The 26,243-nt window shown below is 36.3% G+C and overlaps 1 protein-coding gene across 2 annotated transcripts; it reads left to right on the top strand.

Annotated features, from left to right (window-relative positions):
* Positions 1-7,913: 7,913 nt before the first annotated feature.
* LOC105053079 (G-protein coupled receptor 1) lies at positions 7,914-24,974 on the top strand. Of its 2 annotated transcripts, none has more exons than XM_010934103.4 (9): positions 7,914-8,285; positions 11,028-11,059; positions 12,212-12,381; positions 14,524-14,618; positions 18,487-18,588; positions 18,741-18,794; positions 21,432-21,575; positions 24,049-24,119; positions 24,288-24,974. In XM_010934103.4, the coding sequence occupies exons 1-9, from the start codon at positions 7,929-7,931 to the stop codon at positions 24,391-24,393; spliced, it is 1,131 nt and encodes a 376-aa protein (XP_010932405.2). In that variant the 5' UTR covers positions 7,914-7,928; the 3' UTR covers positions 24,394-24,974. The 2 variants fall into 2 exon arrangements, with proteins under 2 accessions (XP_010932405.2, XP_073100477.1); XM_073244376.1 differs by having other exon boundaries at positions 14,524-14,622; positions 18,491-18,588.
* Positions 24,975-26,243: the final 1,269 nt, after the last annotated feature.

Raw genomic sequence — 26,243 nt, 5'->3', positions numbered from 1 at the left:
CCGTTAGAGAGCCATTTGTAAGTGAGTTGGCGTACAATTGTGCATATGAACTAGATATGAGATTGTGGCCAGCTGTGGCTGGGTTGTGAAAACCATGAGGGGCGTTCGTAGAACGACTAAGTTCGTCACTATAATAGTTCTTTTCGATATATGATCGGAGTGAGATGGAGATATCATAATAATCATCTCTAATATAGGAGGCATCAGAATTTAGATCGGTAAATATCCAATTTGAATATTTTCTTATCAGCTGAGATGTCATTTGGACAGAATATAAGGATGTCCTTCGTTCAGGTTGGTAACATACCGAGCTGAATCTACTAATTGGTAAATTGGTCTGCTGGAATCTGATACTTTGAGATTGATATATCTTTGATCTTATATGATGATGCAACATATCTTGAGATTGGTTTAATACACCAACAGGAATAAACTATACTGGATATGCTAATCTATGTGTTCAAAATAAGCAAAATAAATAAAATTATGAACTATAAAGATGATAATTAATGTAAATTATAAATTAGATCATTTGATGTGCATTTTTGCGTCTGTGGATGCGCATGCATGTGTGCGCATGAGAGAGAGAGAGAGAGAGAGAGAGAGCCACTGAACATGCAAAAAAAGTTCTCTACCTGGGGTATGTGGGAGATATTAGGAAATAAAGAGCCGAAAATAGATTGAATGTATTGGTTTCATAAACTTTTCTTAATTAAAATCAATACACTATCATGTATCTCCTTGCCGCTTCGGTATGATAAAATTGAAGTTGTATGATGAGTTAAGTTAGCCAGAACCAGATCTTAGATAACATCCAATACAATTTAATGTACAACTATATGAGAAAACAATTAGTCTTGTCTCAACTGATTAGCATCACTCTTGATCCAAGAGAGGTCTAAAGTTTGAACCCTAACAATGTTGTCTTTCCAATGATTTGTTTCCTAAAAATTCCAGCTAAATTCTATTTCGCAGAACAGATGGTTCAATATATTAGTCCCCTGCGCATTATACGGGGACTATGAATATGATTCTTTGTGAATCATGATGCACATGAGTGAGTTGAGGTGGATACGAATGCGATCTCACAAAAATATTTAATCCTTAATCCAACCCACGGCATCTCTGCAGATGACCACAAATCTTCAAGCAGAACCAACAAACTAAAATCCTCTTCAATCAAAAGAAAAAAAAAAAAAAAAACAACAAATCATCACCATTTAGAGATTTAAGTAAAAGATCAAGCGGAGCCATCTATGTCTAATATATTGTGATCAATTTACAAGAAAACACCCATAAAATAAAAAAAAAAAAAGAAAAAACGGAAAACGAGAGAAATGGATGTTGCTCTCCTATTAATTTCATTTCCCTTTTATTACTACATATGCTAACATCCTTTCGCGCGCGCGGGAGAGTAAGGATTATAATCTCTGTCAGAATTTATAGTAGTTGGGGCACTTGGCGACGATGATCGGCTTCGGCACCACGAGGGCCGGGAAGTAGGACTCCGTTAGTATCCGAGAATGGACGGCCTCGATCGCCGCCGCCCCATCGATCAGATCCCGCATCAGCGCCGCGTAGCGCGCCCTCACCCGCTTCAAGGCCTTCCGGTACTGCGCCACCACCCACCTCAACCGCACCCGCCGGAGGAAGCCCATGAGGAACCTCCGGCCGCTGCGCCAACCCCGCCGGCTTCCCAGCCGGACCACCGCAATCCTTCTACGCCGAGAAGGCAGTGCCGGCCGACACTGGCGGCGCGGGAGGCGGAACAGCATGGGTGCGCGGCTGGGGCGGTCGTCGTCCGGCGCTGCCAGTGGTTGCAGTGGTGGTGGTGGGTGGTGGAGGATTTAGTTATTACTTCTTTGTGGGGAGGGAGAGGGTGATGGATGTGGTGGGATGGGAGTTTAAATAGGAGGACTTCGTTCTGCTTACCCGCGGGTTAAATTAAAAAATCAAAAGTGGTCCATCTAAAGTGCGGTTCTCACCGAAGTATACTTTTTGTGATGGTGTCTGGCTGCCGAAATGATCAATGAGATGCAGTTGGTCTAAAGTTAGTCTTCTTCATTCAATGAATAATAAATGTAGATTTTGCTTTGGTAGACATGATGAGGTAGTAATCCAAAGTCATCCAAAGTAGATTGATTTGACTTCTTCCACTTTCTCCAACCAAACACATCCTAATTAATTTATAAAATAGAAATAATAATCATTATTGATCCAATATAGTTTTAATTGAATTTTTCAATGAAATAATAGTATTAATAGTGTTGTTAGCCACCATAATGAGAAATTTTTAGATGATAACAACAAATATAAAAGTGTTGTCCGACAAAAAGAGCAATCAAAAGTTATAGTACCATACATGATACTGAAATTTACAACAAAAAACAGTAATAAGTAAGGATATGATTACATTAAATGAAGAATGTAATGTGAAAAGAACAGGTATGAATCATAATTTTCCTTACATTGAATGAAATATGTTTTATAAATTATTGTTATTGTATATACTCGTGCATGGACGTATATATTATAATGTAGTGGAAGTCTTTCTGTCTTCGTTATTTTTAAAATAGCTATTACGAGGATCTTGTTTCTTTACTTTATCATCAAAAAGCCATTATATTTTAGGGGACACCTTTCCTAATGGCACCTTGGCGCACCAGACCAATAGTACCGACTTCCGCTATGCCACCTACCACATGTATTGCTCATGGAGGAATGCCAAGCACGTCGAGCAGCCCACCACCGCGTATTGCAATTCCCACGGCAACTTCCAGCCTCAAGACATCCCCCAGACACTGCCCCACGGGTGTGAGGGCCTACCGGTATCCCACCAAGAACGGCGAGGGATGGGAGGGGGATCATATGATGTAGAGAAGACGGAGAGGAAGAGGAAATGTGAAGATGAAGAGGAGATGGGCTTCAATGGCTACAGACGGAGACGAAGAGCAAGAGGAGACGTGAAAATGATGGGGCTTTCCTTTTTATTTTTAAAAAATTTTCTAATCATGATCCGAAGAGTAGGTTAGAAGATTAGATTAGAAGGTGACATGTTAAATTTTTATCCAATGATAGACCAAATCTACCTAATAGCGGACACGAGGGACAAGATGGTTGAAAATTATTAATTTATTTTAAAAATATGTATCAAATTATTTGAAGATATATATTGACTTATTTAATGATTAATTTATTTAATATATGTCATATAGTCATATAATATGTATGATGAATGGTATGTATTGAAAATAAAGAAGAAAGAGAATAAATATTTTTTTTAAAGATTGATGTTAAAAGAGATGGGTAAACTATGAAGTATCTCCATAATTTTTTTTTATGTTCGACCCATATGATCTTCATTTGGATGACAAGACTCTTTTTGCATGGAAACTAGCAGTCGATGTTCTTTTGTAGAAAATTATTAGTTGGATCAAATTTACTGTGGACTACTAGTAATTTATTAATTGAAAGAAAAAAATAGTAAAATATATTGTAGTATATATTGTTATTATATATGAATCAAAAGAAGAAAAAAATAAATTATTAATTGTCCACGATGATCCTGATCAACTAGTATATATATTTTTTTCAATTTGGGAGTGATCTCCGGCTACAGTTCAAAATTTAGTTTTAGCAAAGCTTGCAAACTAGTAGAATGATGACTAAATAGAACTAGGGCTGCCAAGGGGTATCAAGTCCATGTCACATTTGTTTTAAAATGGAAAAAATGTCACCTTTTTCTGGACGACCCAGTCTGTCCATTGGAGCAGGTGTACAATGGACATCATCTTACTTGGCATGAACTTTGGCGATAAGAATCTTGAAAAGGCCACATGATAAACATAATGATCATGGACGAGCTTTCTCCTACCAAAATGCGGTTAGCTGAGGGTGACATCTTAATGTCAAGTAAATGGACCACATTTAAGTCTTATTACTATGACTGCGTCAAGTGACAGACTGAGAACAATTGGAGGTATCCATCAGTGTTATATGCAATTCAATATTGACCGAAGTTAGAAATGAAATAATGCTAGTTTAGCTTGAGGAATACTTAACACACCATTTCCTGCAGCACCTGTCCTGGGATTGTGCAAGTTGTTTCTGAATGCCAGAATGAGGGCAGGATAAATCATATAATCCAGGCACTTCTTGTGACTACAAGAGGTTATACTAACACAGCTAATTGGCATGCCATAAAGCTCCATCAACTCATCCACAATTGCTAGGTGCCAACCAGACCTTACAAAATATTGTATAAAAGGAAGGTAAAAATTTTCACAATTGACAAGAAGTTAATTACAAGGTCTACAACATTTTTTAATCTAATTTTAGTGAAACAGAAGAAGAGATAATCTAAGAAGAAATATATCACCCTTAAAATAATCAATGTAAGGTGTCCTGTCAGTTCTGATGAGCAATACCATGGACCATTAGTGGTTGCAATCCTGTAATCTCATGTTAGAATTTTTTACTATTTGCACAGTAATCGCTTACATGAATTCCATTGATCACAAGCATAGGACATCATTTTTTTTAAAAAAAATTGTTTAGTAATTCTCTTTAGCTCCATAATGCTCCAGCTCCTTGCCCTCAATTATTAGCCAAGGCTTCAATTATAATCATTTTAATTGTTACAATGGTTTTGACCTCCTTAATCATCTTATATACATAATAATGGGTGAAAAAGCAATAGCCATTGTGATATGTAATTTATCTTTAGAATGGTCTGCCCTAAAAGAAATAATAGCAGTTATTTTCAGTTGTACCTTTATAGAAATAAAATACTAGCTTTTAAAAAATATTTTTTTTTACACTTAATTTCCTTCCAAAAAGTAATTTTACAATAAAAATATTCAATAAAAAGTGAAAGGGAAGATAATGCAGTTAGTTTCCATTATCGTCTATCATAACATCATTATAATAGCCATTATAATAGTAATTATTTAATATTAAAAGTTTCAAATGCTGTTTTTTGAGGTAAAAAATGACCGTTATATCATTTATAACACTCAATTACAGTTTTGGCGGGGGTCCATTATATTGGTATAATATGTAATTTGAAACCTTGTTATTAGCAACCAAGCAGATCTTTCAAAAGTTTTTTTTATAGAATTAACAAGAAAATTTGCAGAATTGATCCTGTATTCAACAGCATCCTACTTTAGACGTTGTCTGTCCAATTCTTGTCAAATGGAGAAATAACTATTTAAATAGTAAAATATTTCATTTGAAACACAATATAATGAAAATAACATAGATACATCAGACCATGTAGGTGTGACTACACACCATTTGTGGTTGCAATCCACCAATCTCCTGATAAATTTTTCTGTTACTCAAAATATTGTTATTTTTTCAGCTATATATTCGACACATTATTCTCTGTTACTGTCAGTAAGCTGTCAGCAGACTGAAGTCCATGTAGAATCACTAAATGAGACATGTTTCTATGAACCCTGCACCTTGCTTGGTATAATGTTGACAAATACCTCCAACTTATTTTACCAAAAAAAAAAAACCTCCAACTTAGCCATTTATATAAAGACAGATAGAGGAGTATCATTGATCCACTGCCACCAGAGCTGGTCAGGTGTTATCAAGTTAGATAACCAAGTATCAGAAGGTTTAAGTTTGACCATAATGGTTGGGCATTGACTCAAAGAAAAGTCCAACTACTGACCTACTCCGGGGGAAAAATACATCTAGTTGGCTAATAAACCTTAATGAAACTAGCCAACAGCCAGAGCCGTTGGGACAACTTTTTGAGACAATGTGCTGATAACAATGGTAGGCGTGAATCATTAATCTTATATTGATTATATTAATTGTGAGTCAAAAAAAATTATGATTTATATAAAAAAAAATCATTCATCTTACGTGAGGCACTTTTTAGATCGGCATCTAGAAAGGCAAAATCGTGAGACTCACGGATCAGAATAAACACTACCTCATATGCCAAATCATGAGTCCTTGACTGCAATAGTGACGCATAAATAGGAGACGGTGGGATTCTTCTTGTCTAACGACTTATATAGGAAGGGATCATCCATCTCACATGAGATATTTTTTTGGATTGGAATCCAGAGAGATAAAACTATAAAGCCCATATCTCACGTGTCGAACCATGAGTCTTTTGACTGCAATACATTCTTACTTAGTAGAAATGAATTCGCCTAACTTAGGAAGGAAGAGAATTTTTTTTTAAAATTTTTTAATCTATAATTTGTGATGCCTTCCTTTAGCTCTGCCGGAGCTTAATTTCAATATGAAGCTAGATTCTTAGGCTTGAGCCAATGAGAGCCTTTTTTTTTTTTTTTTAACAAGGGGATGACATGGTGGCCTGGCTGTCATAGTCTTCCGGGCTCTTTTCTTCAATTATTTACTATGGAAAGATGAGCCTGAGTGTCTCCAGCCTCAAGGAAGAGATTTGACTCCATGAATTAGAGAGGGTTCTTTTAATTAATGGGGTATATTAGGCTGGAGAGTGAGAGCCAATCATTAGTGGTAGGACATTCTCTTGAGGAAGATATTAAACTTGGACCTAACTCGATTTAAATTGCTGAATGGGGCAACGGCTTGGCGCATCCCCCTTCTCCAGTGATGAATCCCAAGTGGCGGATATATATTGGAAGACGAGTCTTGATAAATTCACTTGAAGACAAGTGTTTTGAACCAAACCTCTCCAATTAGAAAAAAAACCAGAGATGACTCAAAATGTTGCTCTAAATACGGATTATTAGGGACTATTTGAGAATACTTCATTTCTAGGTATTTTTGGAAAATGATTGTTTATACCTTTGATTAACTTTAGAACCGGCCTTAGTCTGAAGTTTAATTCATCCCCAAAAAATATGAGAATTTTTTAATTCTAACGTGGATATTAACCAGCCTCTTATTAAGCTGCTAGATGTTAAATAACCTTGTCAGTAAGTTATTTTACATTATGATGCATTATTTTCTTTTTTGGAGGAATTAAGATTTACAGAACTTGCAAGTTAATGAAATTTGATTCTTAAATTTGAGTAAAAAATGAATTGCTAATACTTTTGCTTTATCTTATAATAGAAAGTTAAGGTCTTCACATGGAGTTAAAGGACATGATATTTCCTATAACCCCCTAAATAATCCGTATGATGCCATTTATGAGCCACCGAACCAGCTGTGAACTGTGTTTTTTTCCCAACCCCCCCCCCCCCCCCCCCGCCTCTTTTTTTTTTTTTTTTTTTTTTTTTTGACATAAAATTTACACCCATCAAATATGAATATATCTAATAAAATTAAAAAATAAAATATTATGTAAGTTCAATAAAAATAAAGATTGCCTATAAAATTTTTATAGTAATATTCATCTTCCGATATACATACTTGACTTTCAACACAGCACATTCTTCCACAGCAATCTAGATATCATGTAGCATCAGATGAATAAATCGATCTGCCCTCCATCTTTGAATCGTCTCCAGAAATAAGTGATCAATATGCAGGACACACTCAGCACAGGTAACTCCAATCCAAATAGCCCTCAACTCTATTTTAGGTATCGAAATATCAGATCTTTAGCAACCACTTGCTGCCACTAGCCTAGAATCAGATGATAAACACGGATCCGCCTCATCGACTGCCATCCAGAATATTACCATCAAAATTAACTTTAAAGAAATTCGAAGATGGGGGCTCCAAGTGAATTGGTTCTACAGCAATTGTAATAACAAATCTATTCTTACTTGGATCTCCCTTTTACTGTCTGTATCCAACCCCAAATTAATGTTGACATGTCAATTGTCACAATATTTTATCGCAACCACCTCCGCCGCTCACTCCCGCGACCAATGAAAAAAGATGCTGTTAGTGGCTGACCAGATGAAGCAATCACAAGGTGTCAATTGGCCCACGGCAAACCCAAAAACCATCAATTGAGGCCCATGGGCCAATGCACTAACGTGAGCTGTTCCCTCTTCCTACTAAAGTTCAATGGGTTGCGCCTCTCTGTAAAAGCCTCCGTCGTCGGGCCGTTGTTTTCTGTCATAACGGCGCCTCCTTCTCTCCTCTCCCGGTCTTCCCGAGAGCGTGTGAGAGAGATAGAAGAAACCGGCGCGATCGAATCAATGAAGGCGGCAGCGGCAAGCCTGACCGTGAGAGATCGCCGGATCCTGGCGGTGGTGAGCACGGGGACGGCGGCACTCTCGCTGGCGGGATCGGCTTTCATCGTGCTCTGCTACCTCCTCTTCAAAGAGCTCCACAAGTTCTCCTTCAAGCTCGTCTTCTTCCTCGCCCTCTCCGTAATCCCACCTCCTCTTCTTTCTGCTGTTATTTTTATATCTTTTGGCTTCTTTTAATGAGATACGCAGCTAGGGTTCATGATCTCTTTCTTTGATTTAGTAGTTATAGATTTATAGTCTCCATGTATGGCAATATTTACTTCCATGAATACAGAAATAATGTCGGAGAACGGGTGGATCTGGCTGGGAGCAACGAAAATTTGAGTCCTACTTTGTTGTTATAACCATTAGTGGATGTCAGATACTCTGAATTATGTGGGATCAGTTGTGCACTTTGACAATGTGCTAACCTAATTCAATGGTTGAGACAGCTCCTTTCATACAATTAGGCTGCAGCGTGCTCTCAAAATTTTCTTGAATTATTTCATGGGTGGAGTGAGATGAATGACTTATTGCTTGTTAGGATTCTGAAGTTACTACTTGTGCTCGATGCACATGAAAGGTTGTGACATGAAGATGCTGCACTCTAGTAGATTCAAGATGCATTAATGCTGAATGATGCAAGGTTTAATATGTCACTAGAGGAAATGAAAGACATCCATGTTATAAACTGTAGGTTCTAGGAGTTCCAAATGATTTTCTTTTGCATTTGCTTGGATGCTGGTACAGTTGGCAGGTATGATATGTCAATTTCATCGCCACAGCTAAGTTGATTTGGATGTGTATGTTAGCATGTATTTTTTATATCTTATTTTATCATTTTTTTAAAAGATAACTATAACCAGAACCATCAAACTTGATCTCAATTATTTAGGGTCAGCTGTATGCTCCATCTCCAAGCATGTCTATTGTGGTTGCCTTCAAGGCAATGAGTTAGCCTCCTTGCCTATTGAGTTAGGCCTTGGCCATATTTATCAAATCTAGACTAGCCATTTACATGACCAGGAGCCATGTTAGTGGGTAATCAGTTTAACCTCCAGGCTAGCCGATCAAACCTGAGACTCTGAGAGAGAGCATGAAAGAGGGCTTGGTAGGGAGGGGGAGGCAGAGTGGAAACCTATGAACTCCTTGGACATGGTTTACAAGGTTTCCTCCTGTCCTAGTTAAGTGAAGTGGAATTGAATTAGAAACTAATGTCTATAGAAAATTCCTAAAAGACACAGTGTTAGAATCAGGGTGGGTCAACAATGCAGAAGGAAGCAACCTTTGAAATGCCAGAGATGTGAGAATGATGAATTGAAATGCTGGTTGGCGTATTTGCATTCATGATATGCATGGAATGCACTAGTCATGTCATGTCAGTGCCGTACAAGCATGCAACACTGGGATGGTACTAGCTGGATGCCAATTTTTGCTGAGCATTGGTAATTTGTTACATTTTTGTGTAGCATGCCATTGGCTTGTTATACTTAAAATTCTTATTTAGAGCCCATGATCTCAAGAGATACATCATCGGAACAAATGCTTGTTAATTGGAGTAGAAGCAAAGCTGATGCGTAGAGAAGCAAATTGGAACAAGCTTCTAACGAGCAAGGACTGGATGGGTCCGATGAACAAGACTTATTTTGCCAACTAAAAATCAAATTGACATTGGAATCAGTAAGAATCCCAAGGACTGTGGTCTGATGCATGATATTGTGATGGATGATTGTCTCCTGCATCATTATGCATTAGAATTGGACAGTGCTCTGAAACTCAGTTCAAAGTCTTTTTGTTTAGTTGGAGTGAAAATAATGGTCTTATGCACCAGACACATGTTTAGAATCAAGTACATGATAAGCATGAGTTAGATTAGTCTGACACTATGTTAGTATAGGTTGGGTTTGAAACTTGGAAAATGCATCCATTTAAAATGTCACAACTAGATGGTATTATATGGAGGGGAGGAAGAGGCTTAGGAGACATAAGCATTAACAACAACCCTCATTTCGTTAAGTATGTGTTTGGTTAAGAGGAAATCGTATACCAGAACTTGGGCTCCAGTGAAAGTTGCAAGTTCTGCATGTTTGGTTTGGGAAGTGGAACACAAACCATGGATTCCCCAAAAAGGTGCCAAAGTGACTTCAGTGTTGGTAGGTGGAAGCTATTTCTGGGAAGTGGATTCTTTCACTTTTAAGCAGCTCTTTTCAATTACAATGCCATAATTTTGGTCTTCTTATGTGATTGTTATCTATTTAAGGCCTAGTTCATTAACATATAATATTTTTCTAGTAATTTCTAATATTCTCCATATAGCTCTTCTTTAACCATGTTTATGACCCTTAAATGCCTTACACTGCACTCTCCCCTAATTGCGGCACTGGCAACCTTTGTATATTGTTTGGATATCTATTTTTATTTTCCTAGCCAATATCCTCATCCTTGCTATATTCATGAACTCAGTTTGCCTCCAGTTGAATCCATACAAAAGTTTGTCTCAATGTTATTTAACAATCACACGACACATCTGGTATACTTTTCCTTTTAAATCTTCATTCTTCAGTGCTTTGTCTTATTGTTCTCACATACACATGCATTAAGTATTTATGGCTCAAATCCTAAATGAAATGCCTAATGTAAATCTTAGTCTGATTTTTGTTTTAAGCTGAAGAAACATGTTATCTTTATATGCATACAGTACATCCTTAAAAATGCAACTTTTTCTTTGTATAATAGCTTGGAATTCTTGTTTTGCTTGTTTCCCTTTGGTTTCTTGTTAAAGGTTTAGTCAATACTTTGTCCACATTTCGTGCATATCTCTTGCATATGAATAATTATTACTCTGTGATATGTTTCTTCTGATCGAGTCTTTTTATGTTGCAGGACATGTTTTGCAGTTTCTTCACTATAGTTGGGTATGTTTCTTTGATTTTAATGGCAAAATTACCTGGGTAGTTTCATATTGCCTTCTGAATTTTTTATTTTGCTCTTTAGTGGGTCAAACTGATAATTTGCTAGATAACACCAATATATTGTTTTTGATGAGGAAAATACGTATATCTCCCTCACTAAAGTATTTTTTTTATTTTCCTTTGGAGCATTACACTGTCTGGCTTACATATGGAGTTTTTAATTAGAATAAAAACAATACTTTCTTTTTTTATTATTATTTTGGTTGAACCATCCAGACCTTTCTTTCCCCAACACTCTAGTTGTGGAGTAGTTTGGGAGGTTTTCTGGTACTTTCTTCCAAGATGAACAGCATTGTTTCATTTCAGATCTGCAATAAGAACCCTTGATCTAATATAGCTTCTGAGCTTTAGATCTGTTCAGTACCCAAACTAGATCAAATCATCTGATAGAAACCTGTTTGCTTGTCCCATTAATTTGCAGACCATGTTGTGCAAATGTACTGGCCCAAGAAATTTTGAAGTAATTCACAGACCATGTTGTGCAAATGTACGCAAAATCCTACCAAATAGGTGAATCTACTGTTAGATTGACTATTGGCAGGCTTATTGAAGCTTTTTTCTACTACTTTGCGATAATTTTTTCTGTTTAATATGCCTATAAAATCTCTGTTCCTAAAGTGTTAGAAATCCTTGATTGGAGTAAAACTACTGAAGGTTGCATCAGTTTCCAAAACTTGTAGGAAAAATTATATACAGATACTAAGGGCCTTCTTTGTTATGATTGTAACAATAACTTGCATGGGATGCTGATTATCATGAAGTTTTTCCTTTATTCTTAAAGACCTTTCCTCCAGGGACCTAAGGAAGCCAAAAGACAAAAAAATTGTTATTTTCTTCTTTGGCTGCTTTTCGTCCTTTTAATTTCCCTCCTGCTGCTACTTATAGTTCTGAGGTAATATAGTTAGTTTCATGCTATCATTTCTGTAGCTTTTTTGTGGTTACAAGTTTCAATTAAATGAAGTCATGAGTGATTAAATTTTTGAAGCTCGCTATGTTTTCTTCATTAATGATATCTAATGATGCCCTCAGTCTGTAATTCTTCTCTATGTTAATGATTCCTCCAGAATGACAGTGCTTTCTTGTTTCATCCTGCAGGGATCCATCAAATGGATTTTTCTGCTATGCTCAAGACTATACTGCACACTTCTTCTGTGTAGCATCTTTTTTATGGACTACGACAATTGCATTCACTCTCCACCGAACAGTTGTTAGACACAAAACGGATGTTGAAGATTTTGAATCAGTTTTTCACTTGTACGTTTGGGGTATGGCTTTTGTTTGACTTTCCCATGCTAGTTTTCCTAGAAAACCCTTCTAAAAATCCGTAATTGACTCCTTTTAATTTTAGGAACTTCATTGAAGCCCTTTCCACATTCTAGGGTGAAACTGAACCTATATCTTAAGCTTATCTTATGAAGTCTAAGAATAGCATGCCTTGAGGTGAAAATCTGGCAAAAATATGATTCGAATTGAATAATACCTCAGGTAATGAATAGCATTTTCAGAGATGAAGTGTACTGGTTTTGCAGTTTGCATTGAAAGCTTCAACAAAAATAAGGATAATGGCTTGAAGTTTAGATAAAGGAATGGAGAAGAGTATTTATGATTTATGAGAGAGGCATTTAAAGACTTAAAGTGAATGTATAAAAATATAAAGAAACAACCCCCACCCTCAAAAAAAAAAAAGAAGAAAAGAAAAAGAAAAATTCTGATGAAGGATGAAAAACAATTAATTTCATCTTTTGGAGTTTCTGCAGTCACAGCTCATTATGACCTTATATTCACAACAATAACCCTATATGAACATGTTTTTTGCAGTCACATTCATAGATGTACTTGCGTAGATGTAGTTATGCAACTGAATTACATCTCAAATCCTGTTTTATTAAATCAAAAGGGTCCTATGGTGCAAATCTTAGGCACCTTTTCTTGTCTGAAAATATTGCATAATTATGTGATAGGTCATTTCTGTTTCCTTGAAAGGATGTTGATCAAGTATTAGAAGCACATGGACTGCATGCCACCTGCTTATATGAGTTGGTTCTTACAGCTCCTGAGAATCTCAGAACCTTATTCTGAGTGGCAACTTTTATAGAGCTATAGCTAATCAGGAAATGTGATTCCAGCTTACTGTGAACTGCATGATTCAAAGCGAGTATCGAACTCATTGTTCCCCTCGTTGTCAGCATGGAATGAAATTGGGAACAGTATACTGTAGCTCGTTTAGTTCCACTAGACCATTCCCTTTAGCTATGAAGACTTGGATTTGAACTGCCATTAGGAGCTATTTTCATGGTAGAGATTCCCAATACAATCTAATTAAACTGCAGTAAGTAAATGCAGTTCCAGCTTATTATGAACTGCATGACTCAATCTGAATATCTTATTATTTCCTTTTCATAATCAACATGGATGAAATTCCAAACAGTATATCGTGGTTTGCTTAGCTTTGCTGGACCTTTCTTTTGGCTACGAAGGCTTGAGATTTGAACTACCAATAAAAGCTAGTTTTATGGTAGAGATTGCCATTATATGTTCTGTCTACAGGAAGAGGCAGCAAGTGCTACATGACGTTTGTGCTGATTATTCTACTGACTTCAACACGATGTATGTTGGAGACATACATAATGCATATGGATTTATCTACTAATTGCTTTTATCTGTTGAATCGTCTCCATTTTATTTAATTTTTGTATAAGGGTGCGACTCAGGGCACTTTTATCTTTTACAAATTGTTGTCGAGTACTCTACAACTAGGCTCTCCCCTTTACAATTCGGTTCTGCTGGAACTAGTTTCTATGACTGAATCCGGCAAGAATTTAAGTTTCTTGGCCTGCCCCAACTAGTTGGGGAAAAGTCTTGATAGCTGTTGTTATGGCCTGTCAACTATAGTCACCTGGGAACATTCCTTTGAACTATGCTTCCATAAGAACCACTATTCACAATGTGTAAAGTTGGCATTTTCCTATTATTTGATACAGAAGTGCTTGCGACATGTGTAAAAAAGTACATATCCAATAATGCAGTTAATGAGTTCTCTTAGACTTATCTTAGTTGCTTATGTTTATTCATCTAGTTAGTTATGCTTCTGTTGTTATTTGCTCTTCTGCATTGCTTTTCATGTGTGGGGTTACAGAATCACAGATATTGAGAGTTAAATGTTGTTAGTGAATTTTCAGAAGTATTAACATTATTTATATATGTAGAGTTTACTTTGCTTAGTTTAGCTTGTTATATCCTTCTATTTACTTAGGCTGGTTTCTTGATTGTGATTCTCCATTACTGATATTGCCTAGAATAATTATGTACATTTTTCAAGGATGTGACTATTCTTTTAAGAAACATAAATTTGATTGCACAGTGCAGCTATTAAAAAGTTGAATTTTCATTTGACTATCTTCTGACAGGAACTTCACTAGTTACAACTGTCATACGCTCTATAGGCAGCGAATATGGACGACTAGGTGCCTGGTGTTGGACCGAATCTGCACGCACAGGAAAGGCATGTAATACTTTGTTATGTAGATGTGCATCCTCACTGACTTTTGGTTTGTCCTCAAAATGATAATCAGTTTTCATAAAACTATGCATCTCGAGGCTCCTAGTTTCTTACACACCATTAGCATATTTAATCAGTCTCCGTGCGTTATGTAGTGGTAAATAATTGACATAAATCTGTTTGCTACTTTTGATGGATCTGACACATATTTGTGTATTTGGTTTTTGAGGACCACACAAGGCATCATGGGAATGCTAGGAGAAAAAAAAAAGCCTCCTTTTCATCCATTTGTATTTCAAGATAGACTTGCTACCTTTTTGTCAATTCATACTATTGGAACAGAGGGTTTAACTCTCAGTATCTGGTCCCATCTCAGTTTGCTTCTAGGATGGCAGGGAACCAAGTTAGGGAGGTATGGTCAGGATGGATGAAACAGACGCTAACAACAAGAATAAGAAGGGACAAGAAAAAGAATGTCCTAGTTCATCCTACTCCATCCAAAGTTCCAAACCATTCTGGTTTGTCCCAAGTGTTGAGATGTGCCAAGATAGTCGGAACAGACCAGTATGTTTGGGATATCACAGTTCAAGAGAGCACTGGTGTTATGCACCCGTTCTGGGTATTGTTTTCTTCCTAACATGAATCCTGGATTCGAACATTGACAGTGATGAAAAAGGATTCAAGAAAGTTTGTTGAAAGCTTTAATATGGAGAATATTGAATAATGGAATTGATAGAATTTCCCATAAAGTGCAGTCATTAAAAATAATTTCTTTGTTTTTCAAACCCTAGAATTTTTCCTAAAATACTAGAATGATGTAGCTTCAATATCCTAGCCTTTTGATGTTAGGTAATTATTGATTTGCAAGCTCACTAAAGGAGACAGCCCAGTTTTGTTTTATTTAAAAGCTAGTTTTTTTGAGGCGAATTCTTTGTTTCCTTCCATGAATCCCTTAGAACCATTCTTTGATTCACCCAATATTTTTTTTAAAAAAAATATATATTTTTGTTTTGAAGAATGTATGTAAAGAAAACAATTTCATTCAATGGCTATTCCTCCTGGTGGATGCACTTTTTTAAAGATAAACATGAAAACTCTCTTGGGAAACAAAGTATGAAAACTTGCTCTAGTTTTTTGATTGTTTTGGTAAATGCTTAATGAAAAAAAATCCAGGACATAATAAAAACCAAAATAAAGAAAATAACTACAAGTAAAACAAGTCAAGGACATATATTAAACATCTCTTTTCATATTTTGATATAATTTTGGTTGAAACATTAAATATCAATAATTTATAAAAGATAATTCATAAAAGATACAAATATTAGACAAAAAAATATTTACATCATTGCAGCATCTAACATATAATTTATTTTTTTATGATAATCTTACAAGTGACAGATGTGGTATAAATATGTAAATCATGTTCATTAAAATGAAAGGGAAAAGATATCCATAATAATGAACTAGCAATACTTTTATTTGAAAAAACTCATGACAGATCCATACATTTTACCTCCAAAAAAGATTGATCTACAAGATTTATTATGACTGAAGCATGGACATAGAGTGTACACAACTGATCTTAGAAGTCATTCGGCTCATTTATGGAACTTTAATGGTCCCCAGTTCTTGTAATAGAGATGTAGAGAAAACAGCATCTGGAAGATACTGAAATTAGCAATGGGCAAACGTTAGTAAAAAGAACAAAAAGGGGGTGAAAGTTTGAATCTCTTTATATTTGCGCAACTCCTGAAACAAGCCTGTATGAGAACTATAGTTTTCTGACACAACATTAAATGATGAAGATACTGATCTCGATGATAATGTTGGATGAATCTAATTTCAATAAGTGATCACTTTTTTTTTTCAATTAATAACTTAACATGTCAAAATGAATTCTTTAGTGGAACTGATGTGCAGTTCCATGCTTTCCAAAGCCTTGTCACAGGACAATTATTTATGTGACTCCATCCATCGGAGTCATAATCACCAGCCATTGGAGGAGAGGAGCTCAAATATTTTACCATACCTTCTGGTTACTGGAAGCCTGGGTGTTAGTTGACCTTCGGAGAAAGGTTTAAATGAACTAGATGGATGTAACTGAGACATTATATACGTGATAAGCTACTTATAATATTCACTTACATAGATGGATTAAAAATCAGAAGTAGTGAGAACGGACAAATTTGAGCAAGGAAATCTTTTGTTTGCTTGAGCAGGAACAAATCTGCAGTAGCTTATATTTTTCTTCTGTTGATTTATATCTTTGTACACTAATCCTTTGTGCTTCGGTTGACCATAAGTGCTGAAAAAAATCTGTGGGATAATAATATGCATTTCTTATCTGCTTAGGTGTTTAAAAGGGATCATTAATCGCAAACAGACTGGGTACAAAGAAAATCATGCAACTGATTCACACATCTGGGAAGCTTTTAGGCTCAATCAGATCTTATAAAAGGAAGAAAGTATTGGCGCACAGTGAAAGATTGGCTCTCCAAAATGTTCAAGCACCAGGAGAGTAGCACAAAATGAGTGAAAAAAGAAGGGTTACAGTGACAGCGGTTGAAGAGATAGAAGAGAGAGGAGAATAAAGGAAGTTGGAGAAAGTGCAACTTCAAGATATATTCATCATACTTGGCTTCCTGGACAAGTTATTGAAGGAAGTGAGCTTGTGAAATATGAAATGGGAGCATGACAGTTTATCCCTTATAATTTATCATGGACATGATCATATATATCTACTTCATATTCAGGCCCACTAACATAGCAACTAGGCCTGATAACGACATAGGCAAGCTTGATAAAATATGGCAACACCTGGCTGATGCTTGCATAGCCTTGGATATGTAATGAACTTTTCTTCATGATCAAAAAAAATCATCAAGTGGAACAGTCATCATTTATATTATTACATATTGTATTCACATATTTTATGTAAACATATGGCTTATACCCATGAACTATGCAACTATTTACAATCGATATCTGTGGCACACTTAAAATACCAGATTAATAAACAAAGCCTTTAGGAGCATGATATGGTGTTCGAAAGTATCCTGAGAGTTTATCTTGCAACCTACTTGAAATTGAACAATGACAAACGGTAAGTTCTATTCTGCCAAGCATGCATGCACTTGTGTACCTATTCATTTTCTTAGAAGTTATGCAGGCAGATGCTGTAATTTAATAAACAAGAGTTGTTAGCTGTTGTAATTACATCATGGCAAATGAGATTATAGGTTTTGGTACATGATTTCTATTTTTTTGGTTTTAACTCCACTGGGGTACATATACTCCTTTGTTTTTCTGAAATCCATTACTCTCAATTTGTTTTAAAAGATGGTATACCGTAGACGGGTGGCCACTAGCACCTTGGTGTTATCAGGATGCCTAGGCAGGTACCCAAATGTCAAGGCAGCGAGATAATAAATTCAAAAAGCTAAAAAATACAGGGAGAAATGTGAAAAAAAGTTATTATCTGAAAAAAAAAAAAAAAACATATCAAATAAAGTGCAATGAGTCAATAGTAAGTACCAACTTGGCAACAGTTAGTACGAATTCATAATGAATCTCATTCTTTGTACTCAAAGTTGATGCGAAATAGAAATGCAAGTGCCTAGGCTATTGCCAGGTGGCCATGCCTAGGCACCAAAAGTAGCATTTTTTTAACAGGAACCACAAACCTATTTTTTATACATATTTGTGAGAGATTGTTTACTGTGAGAGATTTTTTATACATAAACCTATTTTTTACACATATTTGTGCGAGATTGTTGATATGTATAGTTTACTGTGCATTCATTTCTTTCTTCAGTTAGTTTAATTAGTTATTGCATGATTTTTGAGCCTGTATATTTTTCTTTTGCAGGTAGCTCACTTAATAACATTTTATGGTCCACTCTGGAGTGCCATTCTGTATAATGGATTTACATACTTTCAAGTGACTCGCATGCTAAACAATGCAACACGGGTATAGATCACTCTAAGGCATTTCCTTAAATTTGTGATGGGATGATTGCTGTCTTGGAACAATTCATCTTTATTTAGAATCCTCTAGTTGAGAATTCTGCTGTAATCCAGGCATATTTACAATGTGCTATTGTTTCAATAACCAACTTGCAGATGGCTGTGGGCATGTCAGATCAATCACGCCATTTTGATACAAGGGCAGAAAAGGTCTTTCCTGTTCTTACTTACCATTATATGAATATATAGTTCACAACAAACAAAAGTAGTCTTCCCTAATAGATGTACTTCAGACGTTGTTTACCACTTTTCCTTGTAATGGATTAATAGTCTTTTTAGAAAAAAATAATTGCAGGCAAATAGGGCATTACCTCCTCATACTTTTTTCTTATTACCTGATAGTTGACGCTCTTCTAGTCTATCTTCTAAGAACCAGAATTATGTGGTCCATTTATTTAATCTTTTGATACAATAATTTCACCATGTTGACTCATCATGATTGTGCTTTTGTGCATCAAATTAGAACAATCATTCTGCTAGTTCAAGCTGATCGTTCAAGCGATACTTAGTAATTGAAAATCAGAGAGAAACAAGTCAGTGAGTAAAATTTGCACTAGTGGAGGATTATTTTCACAGATTTAGGGGTTCAGAAGAAGTGGTTATTTTGTTTTATTAGATTCTTTTATTACTAATAGGGCCCATTGGGACAAGGCTTGATAGTTATGATAGATTTTCTAATCTATCCGCCTTTGTCTCCACATCTTTAATTGCTATGATTGTTTCCAGTGGGTTTCTTTTGGCCTACAAACAACTTACTTTTCTCGAAGATGGATATGATAGAATTTTATATTATCCACCTTTCTTTTGGCATCCTATGTGTGATATAATTGTTCTAGTGGATTTCTGTGGTCTAAGAACAGCTTATTCTGAACAGCTTATTCTTTTTGAAGTTGGATCTTATCCACCTATATATGGAACTACTCTCATCTTTTATCTTAAGAACTTCATATTATGCTTTTTTTTTTTTTTGTGTGTGGTTGGGGGGGGGTGGTGGGAGTTTTTGAGCAACTAGCTATAACCTAGACGGCCTTGATAATCTTCATTGTTCAACTTTTACCATTAGGACGGGGGAATGAACTAAGGTCAATCTAGGTGGTAATGCTTGGTAGACTTTTTTAATCTTTTGTCATGATGTAATGATTCCCAAGTGTAGAATAAACTGAACTTGAAAGCTAGAACTAGTAAAACCTCCATTCTTAGATTATACTTTAGGTTTTAGTCGGAAGAGCTAATGAAGTTAGTAATCTTTTTTAAAACATAAGAAACAAGCATAGTGGCGAACACAAGATAATGCGGTTAATTTGTTACTGGTTGAGATAGTTTATAGACTTATATCAGCATTTGGCCTTCTTATTTGAGTACAAAAAGATGATGAGATAAAGCACACATAAAATACAAACTACAAAGATATCAGAATCCATGATATTTTTCATTGGTTCTCTTTATGTGATTCCACTCAGTAATCTTAAAAGATTATTAACATTGTAAATGCTATCTATAAACCTGAGCAAAAATTATTTCTTCATGATATCATTTGGCAGCTCCTCAAAACATTCCCCTCAGCATTCCCAAGGGTTTAATGAGCAACACAGATACAGAGAGTCCAACAAAACAACCTTAGAGGTGATTTTTGTTGATGTATGGTAATGTCTTGCCTTTTTCAACAATTGAATATCCTCACTTGTTTACGCCTGCAAACGGTTGGGCTTGTGTTTGACCATCCCTTGCCCAAGTCCAGCCTAAATTGGTGGGGCTCTAGGTTGTTGTGCCTAAGCTTAAAAAGTCTCTAAGGGCCTCAGCCTGAGCTTGAGCTACAACCCAACTGGGTTGATCTCCTCCTGGTGAGGAGCTTGAACTTATAATGTATATTGGTTAAAATAGTTTATTTTGGTGATCTAGGGAGAATTGAAGGGAGGAGGCCAGGGCCACTTGCCCATTTTCATCCTACCTACACAAACAGGAGAGTGGTTCGGCTAGATCTTGCCTTGATTTTTGAGGAGTGGAAGAGTGGAGTGGGGAGCCAAGGCTAATAGCCCCTTTTGGTCCTGTCTAGGCAAAGGCAAGAGCAGTTTAGTGGGATCTTGGCTTAATCTTCAAGGAGGGGAGTGGTTTGCTAGATCTTGCCTCAATTTGTGCAGAGTGGAAGGGAGGAGGCTAAGGAAGTAAAGATGGAAAGATAGGGGCCTTATACAAGGAGGGGAGAGCAGAGGGGAGGCCAGTAGGGGGCAAACTGGCTGCCTCTCTCTCTCTCTCTCTCCCACCCCCACCCCCACCCTCTCGGGCTAGATACTAACAGCAATGGGGTGGCGGACATTAGACAGTGGTAGTGGCTGGTCCAATGAGGGTAAGGGAATAACCAAAAGTAGGCGAAGGAGGCTAATGCATCCTCTTCTTCCTTGATCACTCTCTCCTGCTGTGGCTTGAAGCTCTAGTTAGGTCAGGCCTGGTTGGGTCAAGGTCAGGCCAGGTGCCTCGGGTTTGCTTTTGGGCTAGGGTCAGTCTATAGTTTTCAAGCCCAAGATCATGCCACCCTAGTCTTATGGCTGTTTTTTTTTTTTGGTTGTATTGACATAAGAACCTTGTCTTACCTCGAAGCTGGCTTCGCCTGCTAAATGCTCAGTTCTAGAACTATTGATTTGCAACCAAGATATGTTGCATTTTGATATTTTTGTTGTGTTAACTACACTATGTATAATTGTCAGCTGCAAGTAAAATGAAAATATCATAACATATGCTGCAGGCAAATCAAAGTATTTTTGCTGATATCTGTTTTTGTTTCATTTGTAGGCAGTAAATAGGTGGGGCTACTATCCTTTGATTTTGATAGGATCTTGGGCATTTGGAACAATCAACCGTCTATATGACTTCATCAATCCAGGGCACAAGATCTTTTGGCTTTCTTTTCTTGATGTTGGGTTTGCTGGACTTATGGTATTTCTTCTCTTAATTTTGTAATTTCGATTGCTTTTTGAACTTCTCATGCTCTGCAGCTTATATTTTCATTTGGTATCAAATGGATGTTAGAAGATACGAGATACAGCTCCAACTGTTTCTTGTTAAAACTTCAACATGGTGTTCCTTTAATATTCTGAGGAACTAAGTGAATGCTTGTTTTCTTTCTCATCAAATATGTTTCTGTTTCTACCTAAGCTATACTTGTTAGTTGACCATGAGGCCCGATGACAACCAAATAGTTGATGCGATTTTTGAACTTTCGGATATTTAAAAATCTTGGTACTAGTCACTATGTTAGTAGTGTCCTTGTCAAGATATATCATGTTTTGTCAATCCATACCATCGATATTACTAATTAAATTTAAAGCAACCAATGTGTGTAAATAGTATTATTGTAGTCCTCATAAATTATGTATATAGACATTGAGAAACACATGCCTGGCTGATCAAAGTTACCAAAAAGACTGTGTTTTGACTTGTGAATGGCAGAGGAAAAAGAGTAAGATGCTCCAGGGACTTTATGTATTGATAAGCACCTCATGTTGATTATACTTGATCTCATCTGGCTAATTGCAATTGGTTTGTAATAGAAGAGATCCATAATGACCAATGGTTCTTGGATCTGGTCTTATAGTCTCTATTTTATTGACTTGAGCAGCACAAGTACTGAGCTGTATATTATTTAGGCTGAAGTATATTTACAGAGTGAACAAGTTTGACAGACTATATTACTTCTATTATATTACTTCTATTATATAATGTGAAAACCTTCCGGTCTTTCTTCATACAGTATCTGATATCACTCTTTCTTCTTCTTTTTTTTTTTTTTAAATAAAAATGAAATGTCATTTTCAAGTGAAATGAGACCAAGCATCTCCCTTCCACACAAACCTACAACTCTTGTTAACTCTACATCTGGTCACATCTTAAATAATTAGACGTGACTTTGTTATGTTCTTACTCTTAAGGTGGGCAACAAGAAAAATGCACCTCACAAAATTTGGAATATATTTATCAAGTTGGGCAAATAACCGGAAAAAATGTTTTAAATAGATGGGGACATTTCATACTTCCTATCATGTGTAGAGCACATGCCCTGCAATAGTTGAATATCATTTTAGATGCTGATATTCTTATCAATCTGGTAAGCTTTGTTTTTTTTCCTGTTGAATCTAAGAATGATATGGTTCTTGCATTTGATATACTTGATAACCGTCTCCAAATATCTTTCTAGACGTTCTAGTATTATATGGAATACCGTCACTAGGAAACTGGTTACTCTCTAGAACCGTATGTGATCATCCATACAACCTGCTTTTACCTATATCTATAAGTCCTGATGACTTGCTTGTGCCAGTAAGTACATTTAATAAAGAAGTGCCTGCTAAATTTGCCTGTTATACCTTTCATCCTGATATTCTTGTTGTAAGAGCTAGGGTTGGAAAAGATATAGAGGAAAACCCTTTGGCAAGCATAACTAAAAAGACCTTTCTTTACATGCTTATAAATGCAAATCGTGTCTCTATTGAGAGCATGCTCTGATTGTTATAAATGTTGAGAGAATAGATTTCCTAAGATCAGATACCGGAATAGCCAGACTAGATATGGTTCTGGTTTATATGAGGATATAGGTAAATATGTTATTTTGTCTAATCATTTGAATGAGAACCTCAGATTGTATTGAGTAATTGTTCTAGAAACTTAGAATATTGACTTTGTCAGGACCAGCATTCGTTTTGGGGCGTGCCAAACCTTTCGGTGGCCAACCGGTGTGGTTCGGACATTCGATTCGGAATGCTGGTAAAGACGAAGCAAGAGAGAAGAAAAGAGAGGAAGAGAGAGAGAGAGAGAGAGAGAGAGAGAGAGAAGAGAGAAGGGAAGGAAAGGAAAAGGCCAGTGGTGGCCTATTAAGGCTACTGAAGGGTCTTTGGGGCTCCTATCCTTCACGAGATGTGAGAAGAGAGAGAGAGAGAGAGGGGGGTTGGAGGGAGATAAGAGGAGGGAGTGGAAGGCGGTGGGAAGGCTGCCGGATAGCCCCATGGTCGCCTCAGGTTCGAAACAAGGATATTTCTTTGTAGAGTCGACCAATATGTAACCTTTAATATACTCTTAGCGAAATACTTGTGTAAGTTCATATTGAAGCCGTAACCTAGTGAACCTGTAATATTCTCTTTGTGAAATACTTGTGTGAGACCATATTGAAGCAGTGACCTTTGAATTTTTTATACTAATAATGGGTGTGCAGAGTGGATCTAATACAAGAATGTTCTACATATTTTCATAATCAGTCCATAAGCTTGCAGATTGGGTAAAGTGGAGAATAATTAGGAATGGTCCTATTGTATATACCTTGTCATGTATCATCAGAGTATCTGTCATTAGTTGTATTATGTTTGTTTATTTGTTTTATGTCTGCTCCAATTCACTATTTCACGTCTTTTTGATTTAGGGGCTATTCAATTCAATTGCTTATGGGCTTAATTCTTCAGTGAGGCGAGCTATTGGAGAAAGAATTGATATGTAAGTTACAATTCAAGAACTACTGAAGTGCCTCCATTTGCAAAGATATTACTTTGTTATTGTTGTTTTCTTGAGTTGTTTTTAGTCTGTGTAGTTTCCTGAGTGTAGCCTTGGTTTACATAGCAAGCCATTTTGTTTACCGAATATTGTGCTTCATAACTTTGTCAGGTGGATACCTGAGAAATTCAGAAAGTTCTGTCCTGCTTGGTTAAGGCCCAGAGGTCAACAGCAAGAAAATGAGCTTGTGTCGCTGGTGGTTGAAGGGCAGCAATAGCTAAAGCTGATTATGCTGTTGTAGTCCTTTGTATTACCTCATTTTGCATCAATATTGTTGTCAAATTCATAAGAAAGCAGATCTGGAGGAATCAGATGAGGAACGTGGATTGAAAGAATGGCCGTGCATCTCTGTGATTATCACTCTTAGTACATCCATTCTTCTAAAACAGATTGAATGCCAGCACACTGCAGATCTCCCACCTAAATTCAGTTTCAATTTCCTCTTTTATCTGCTCAGCAGTTGTGGATACCAATCCGTGTGGTCTGCTTCAACATCATGGGTATTTAGGATGTTTCATCTATGGCATTGTTTTCAGCAAAACTGTAGATGATAACGGGTTGGAGGCAGAGATTACTAGGAAAAAGAAGATACAGCAGATTGGTGGATATGTATCATTTAATGGATAGCATCATTATTTTCTTTTGATATATTTTTTTGAATCTTCAATGTATCATATCATGAACATTTGGTGTTTCATATGGAATCTTTGGATTTATGATGATTCTTCTTGAACTTTTTTGTTTTCAGACAATATTTGCTATCATAATGGTATGATTCTTGTTTTCAGATGTTTTGCATATGTGGAAGTTATAACTTGGCTGCATTGTAAAAAATGTTCCAATTCTATTCTGATGGTCGGTTGCAGAATCAGCAGTTTCTTGACGGTTATTCACTGCTGGTATTATCATGCAGGTTTTGGCTTATAGCTTTAACCTGTTGGGTGAGAAAGTGTCCGTTTTGTAACAATTCTAGTTGCTTATTCCTATGTTGTTGTTATTGAAGCCCTAGCCAAAATGAGGGTGTGGGTGGGATTGAACCCAGGTATCCAACACCTAGTGAGTTATCCAATGCCAAGTGAATTTAGCTGGCTGGCACTTTGGAAAGATCAATGTTTAAATTTAAGTGCAAGAATAAGCTAGTGCAAAAACATGGCTTGCTGCTTTGAATCTGGATGTTGGACTGCTGGCCATTATGTGGCAATTGGAATTATGTTGCAGTCTTCATGCCAAATGGAATTCGTGTTGCCTTTGTGCTATAATACTTTGTTATAGAATGAGATGCCTTTGTGATGATGATTAAGATAATTTACAAATTGGCCATGTAGATATTTTAATATCATCCCAACTTTCTGAGGTTAGGTTTCTCTTTTATAATAGGAGAATAAAGTATGAAGCACTCCTACCTTTGTGATCATGCTGGTTGTTAAGGTGCCTAAGGTCCCTTATCAACGGCCCAGAAAAAAGGAAAAGAATTTAGATTTAAACTTTGTTGATAATCAAATCTCTCTCCAACATAAGAAAGTATGGTGTTGCAATCTAGTGCTTTTAAAAAAAAAAAAATCACAAAACACTTATAGCAGTTCAGTTCCCATGTCTATCCTAAATATTAGCCAAAACAGATACCTTTAAATTAAAGCGCAACTTTACCAAAAAAAAAAAAAAAATTGAAGAGCAACAAAGGTTCTTCAAATTTAATACGTTGAGTTCTCTTATTTCCATCAACAATATATTCACATTCAGACAATTTCTGATCTTCCTATTTGATCATCCAAACTATCTGAAAATTTTATAGCCTTCATCTGCTGAAATTCTTCTCAGCCCTAAATCCAACGGCTATTACTGAACTAATCAGAAATTCATATCTTCCAAACTTTTCCCTTCTTCCCAAATCAAACATGGAATATCTTAAAGACTACATTACATAGCCAGCTTAAATGGAAGACACAAGATTCGCGTGCCAGCTTACAACAATGGGGTTCCTCACATCACATCATGAATCCATCCAAAACTATGCAAGTCGGTAACTACTCTGTTGGCCATTGAAGCAAATGAGATCTTATACGACAA

Source organism: Elaeis guineensis, chromosome 10, assembly GCF_000442705.2.
Source record: "Elaeis guineensis isolate ETL-2024a chromosome 10, EG11, whole genome shotgun sequence".
Taxonomy (NCBI): domain Eukaryota; kingdom Viridiplantae; phylum Streptophyta; class Magnoliopsida; order Arecales; family Arecaceae; genus Elaeis; species Elaeis guineensis.
Note: the sequence above shows the minus strand (reverse complement) of the source record. Positions and strands in the feature narration are given on the sequence as shown.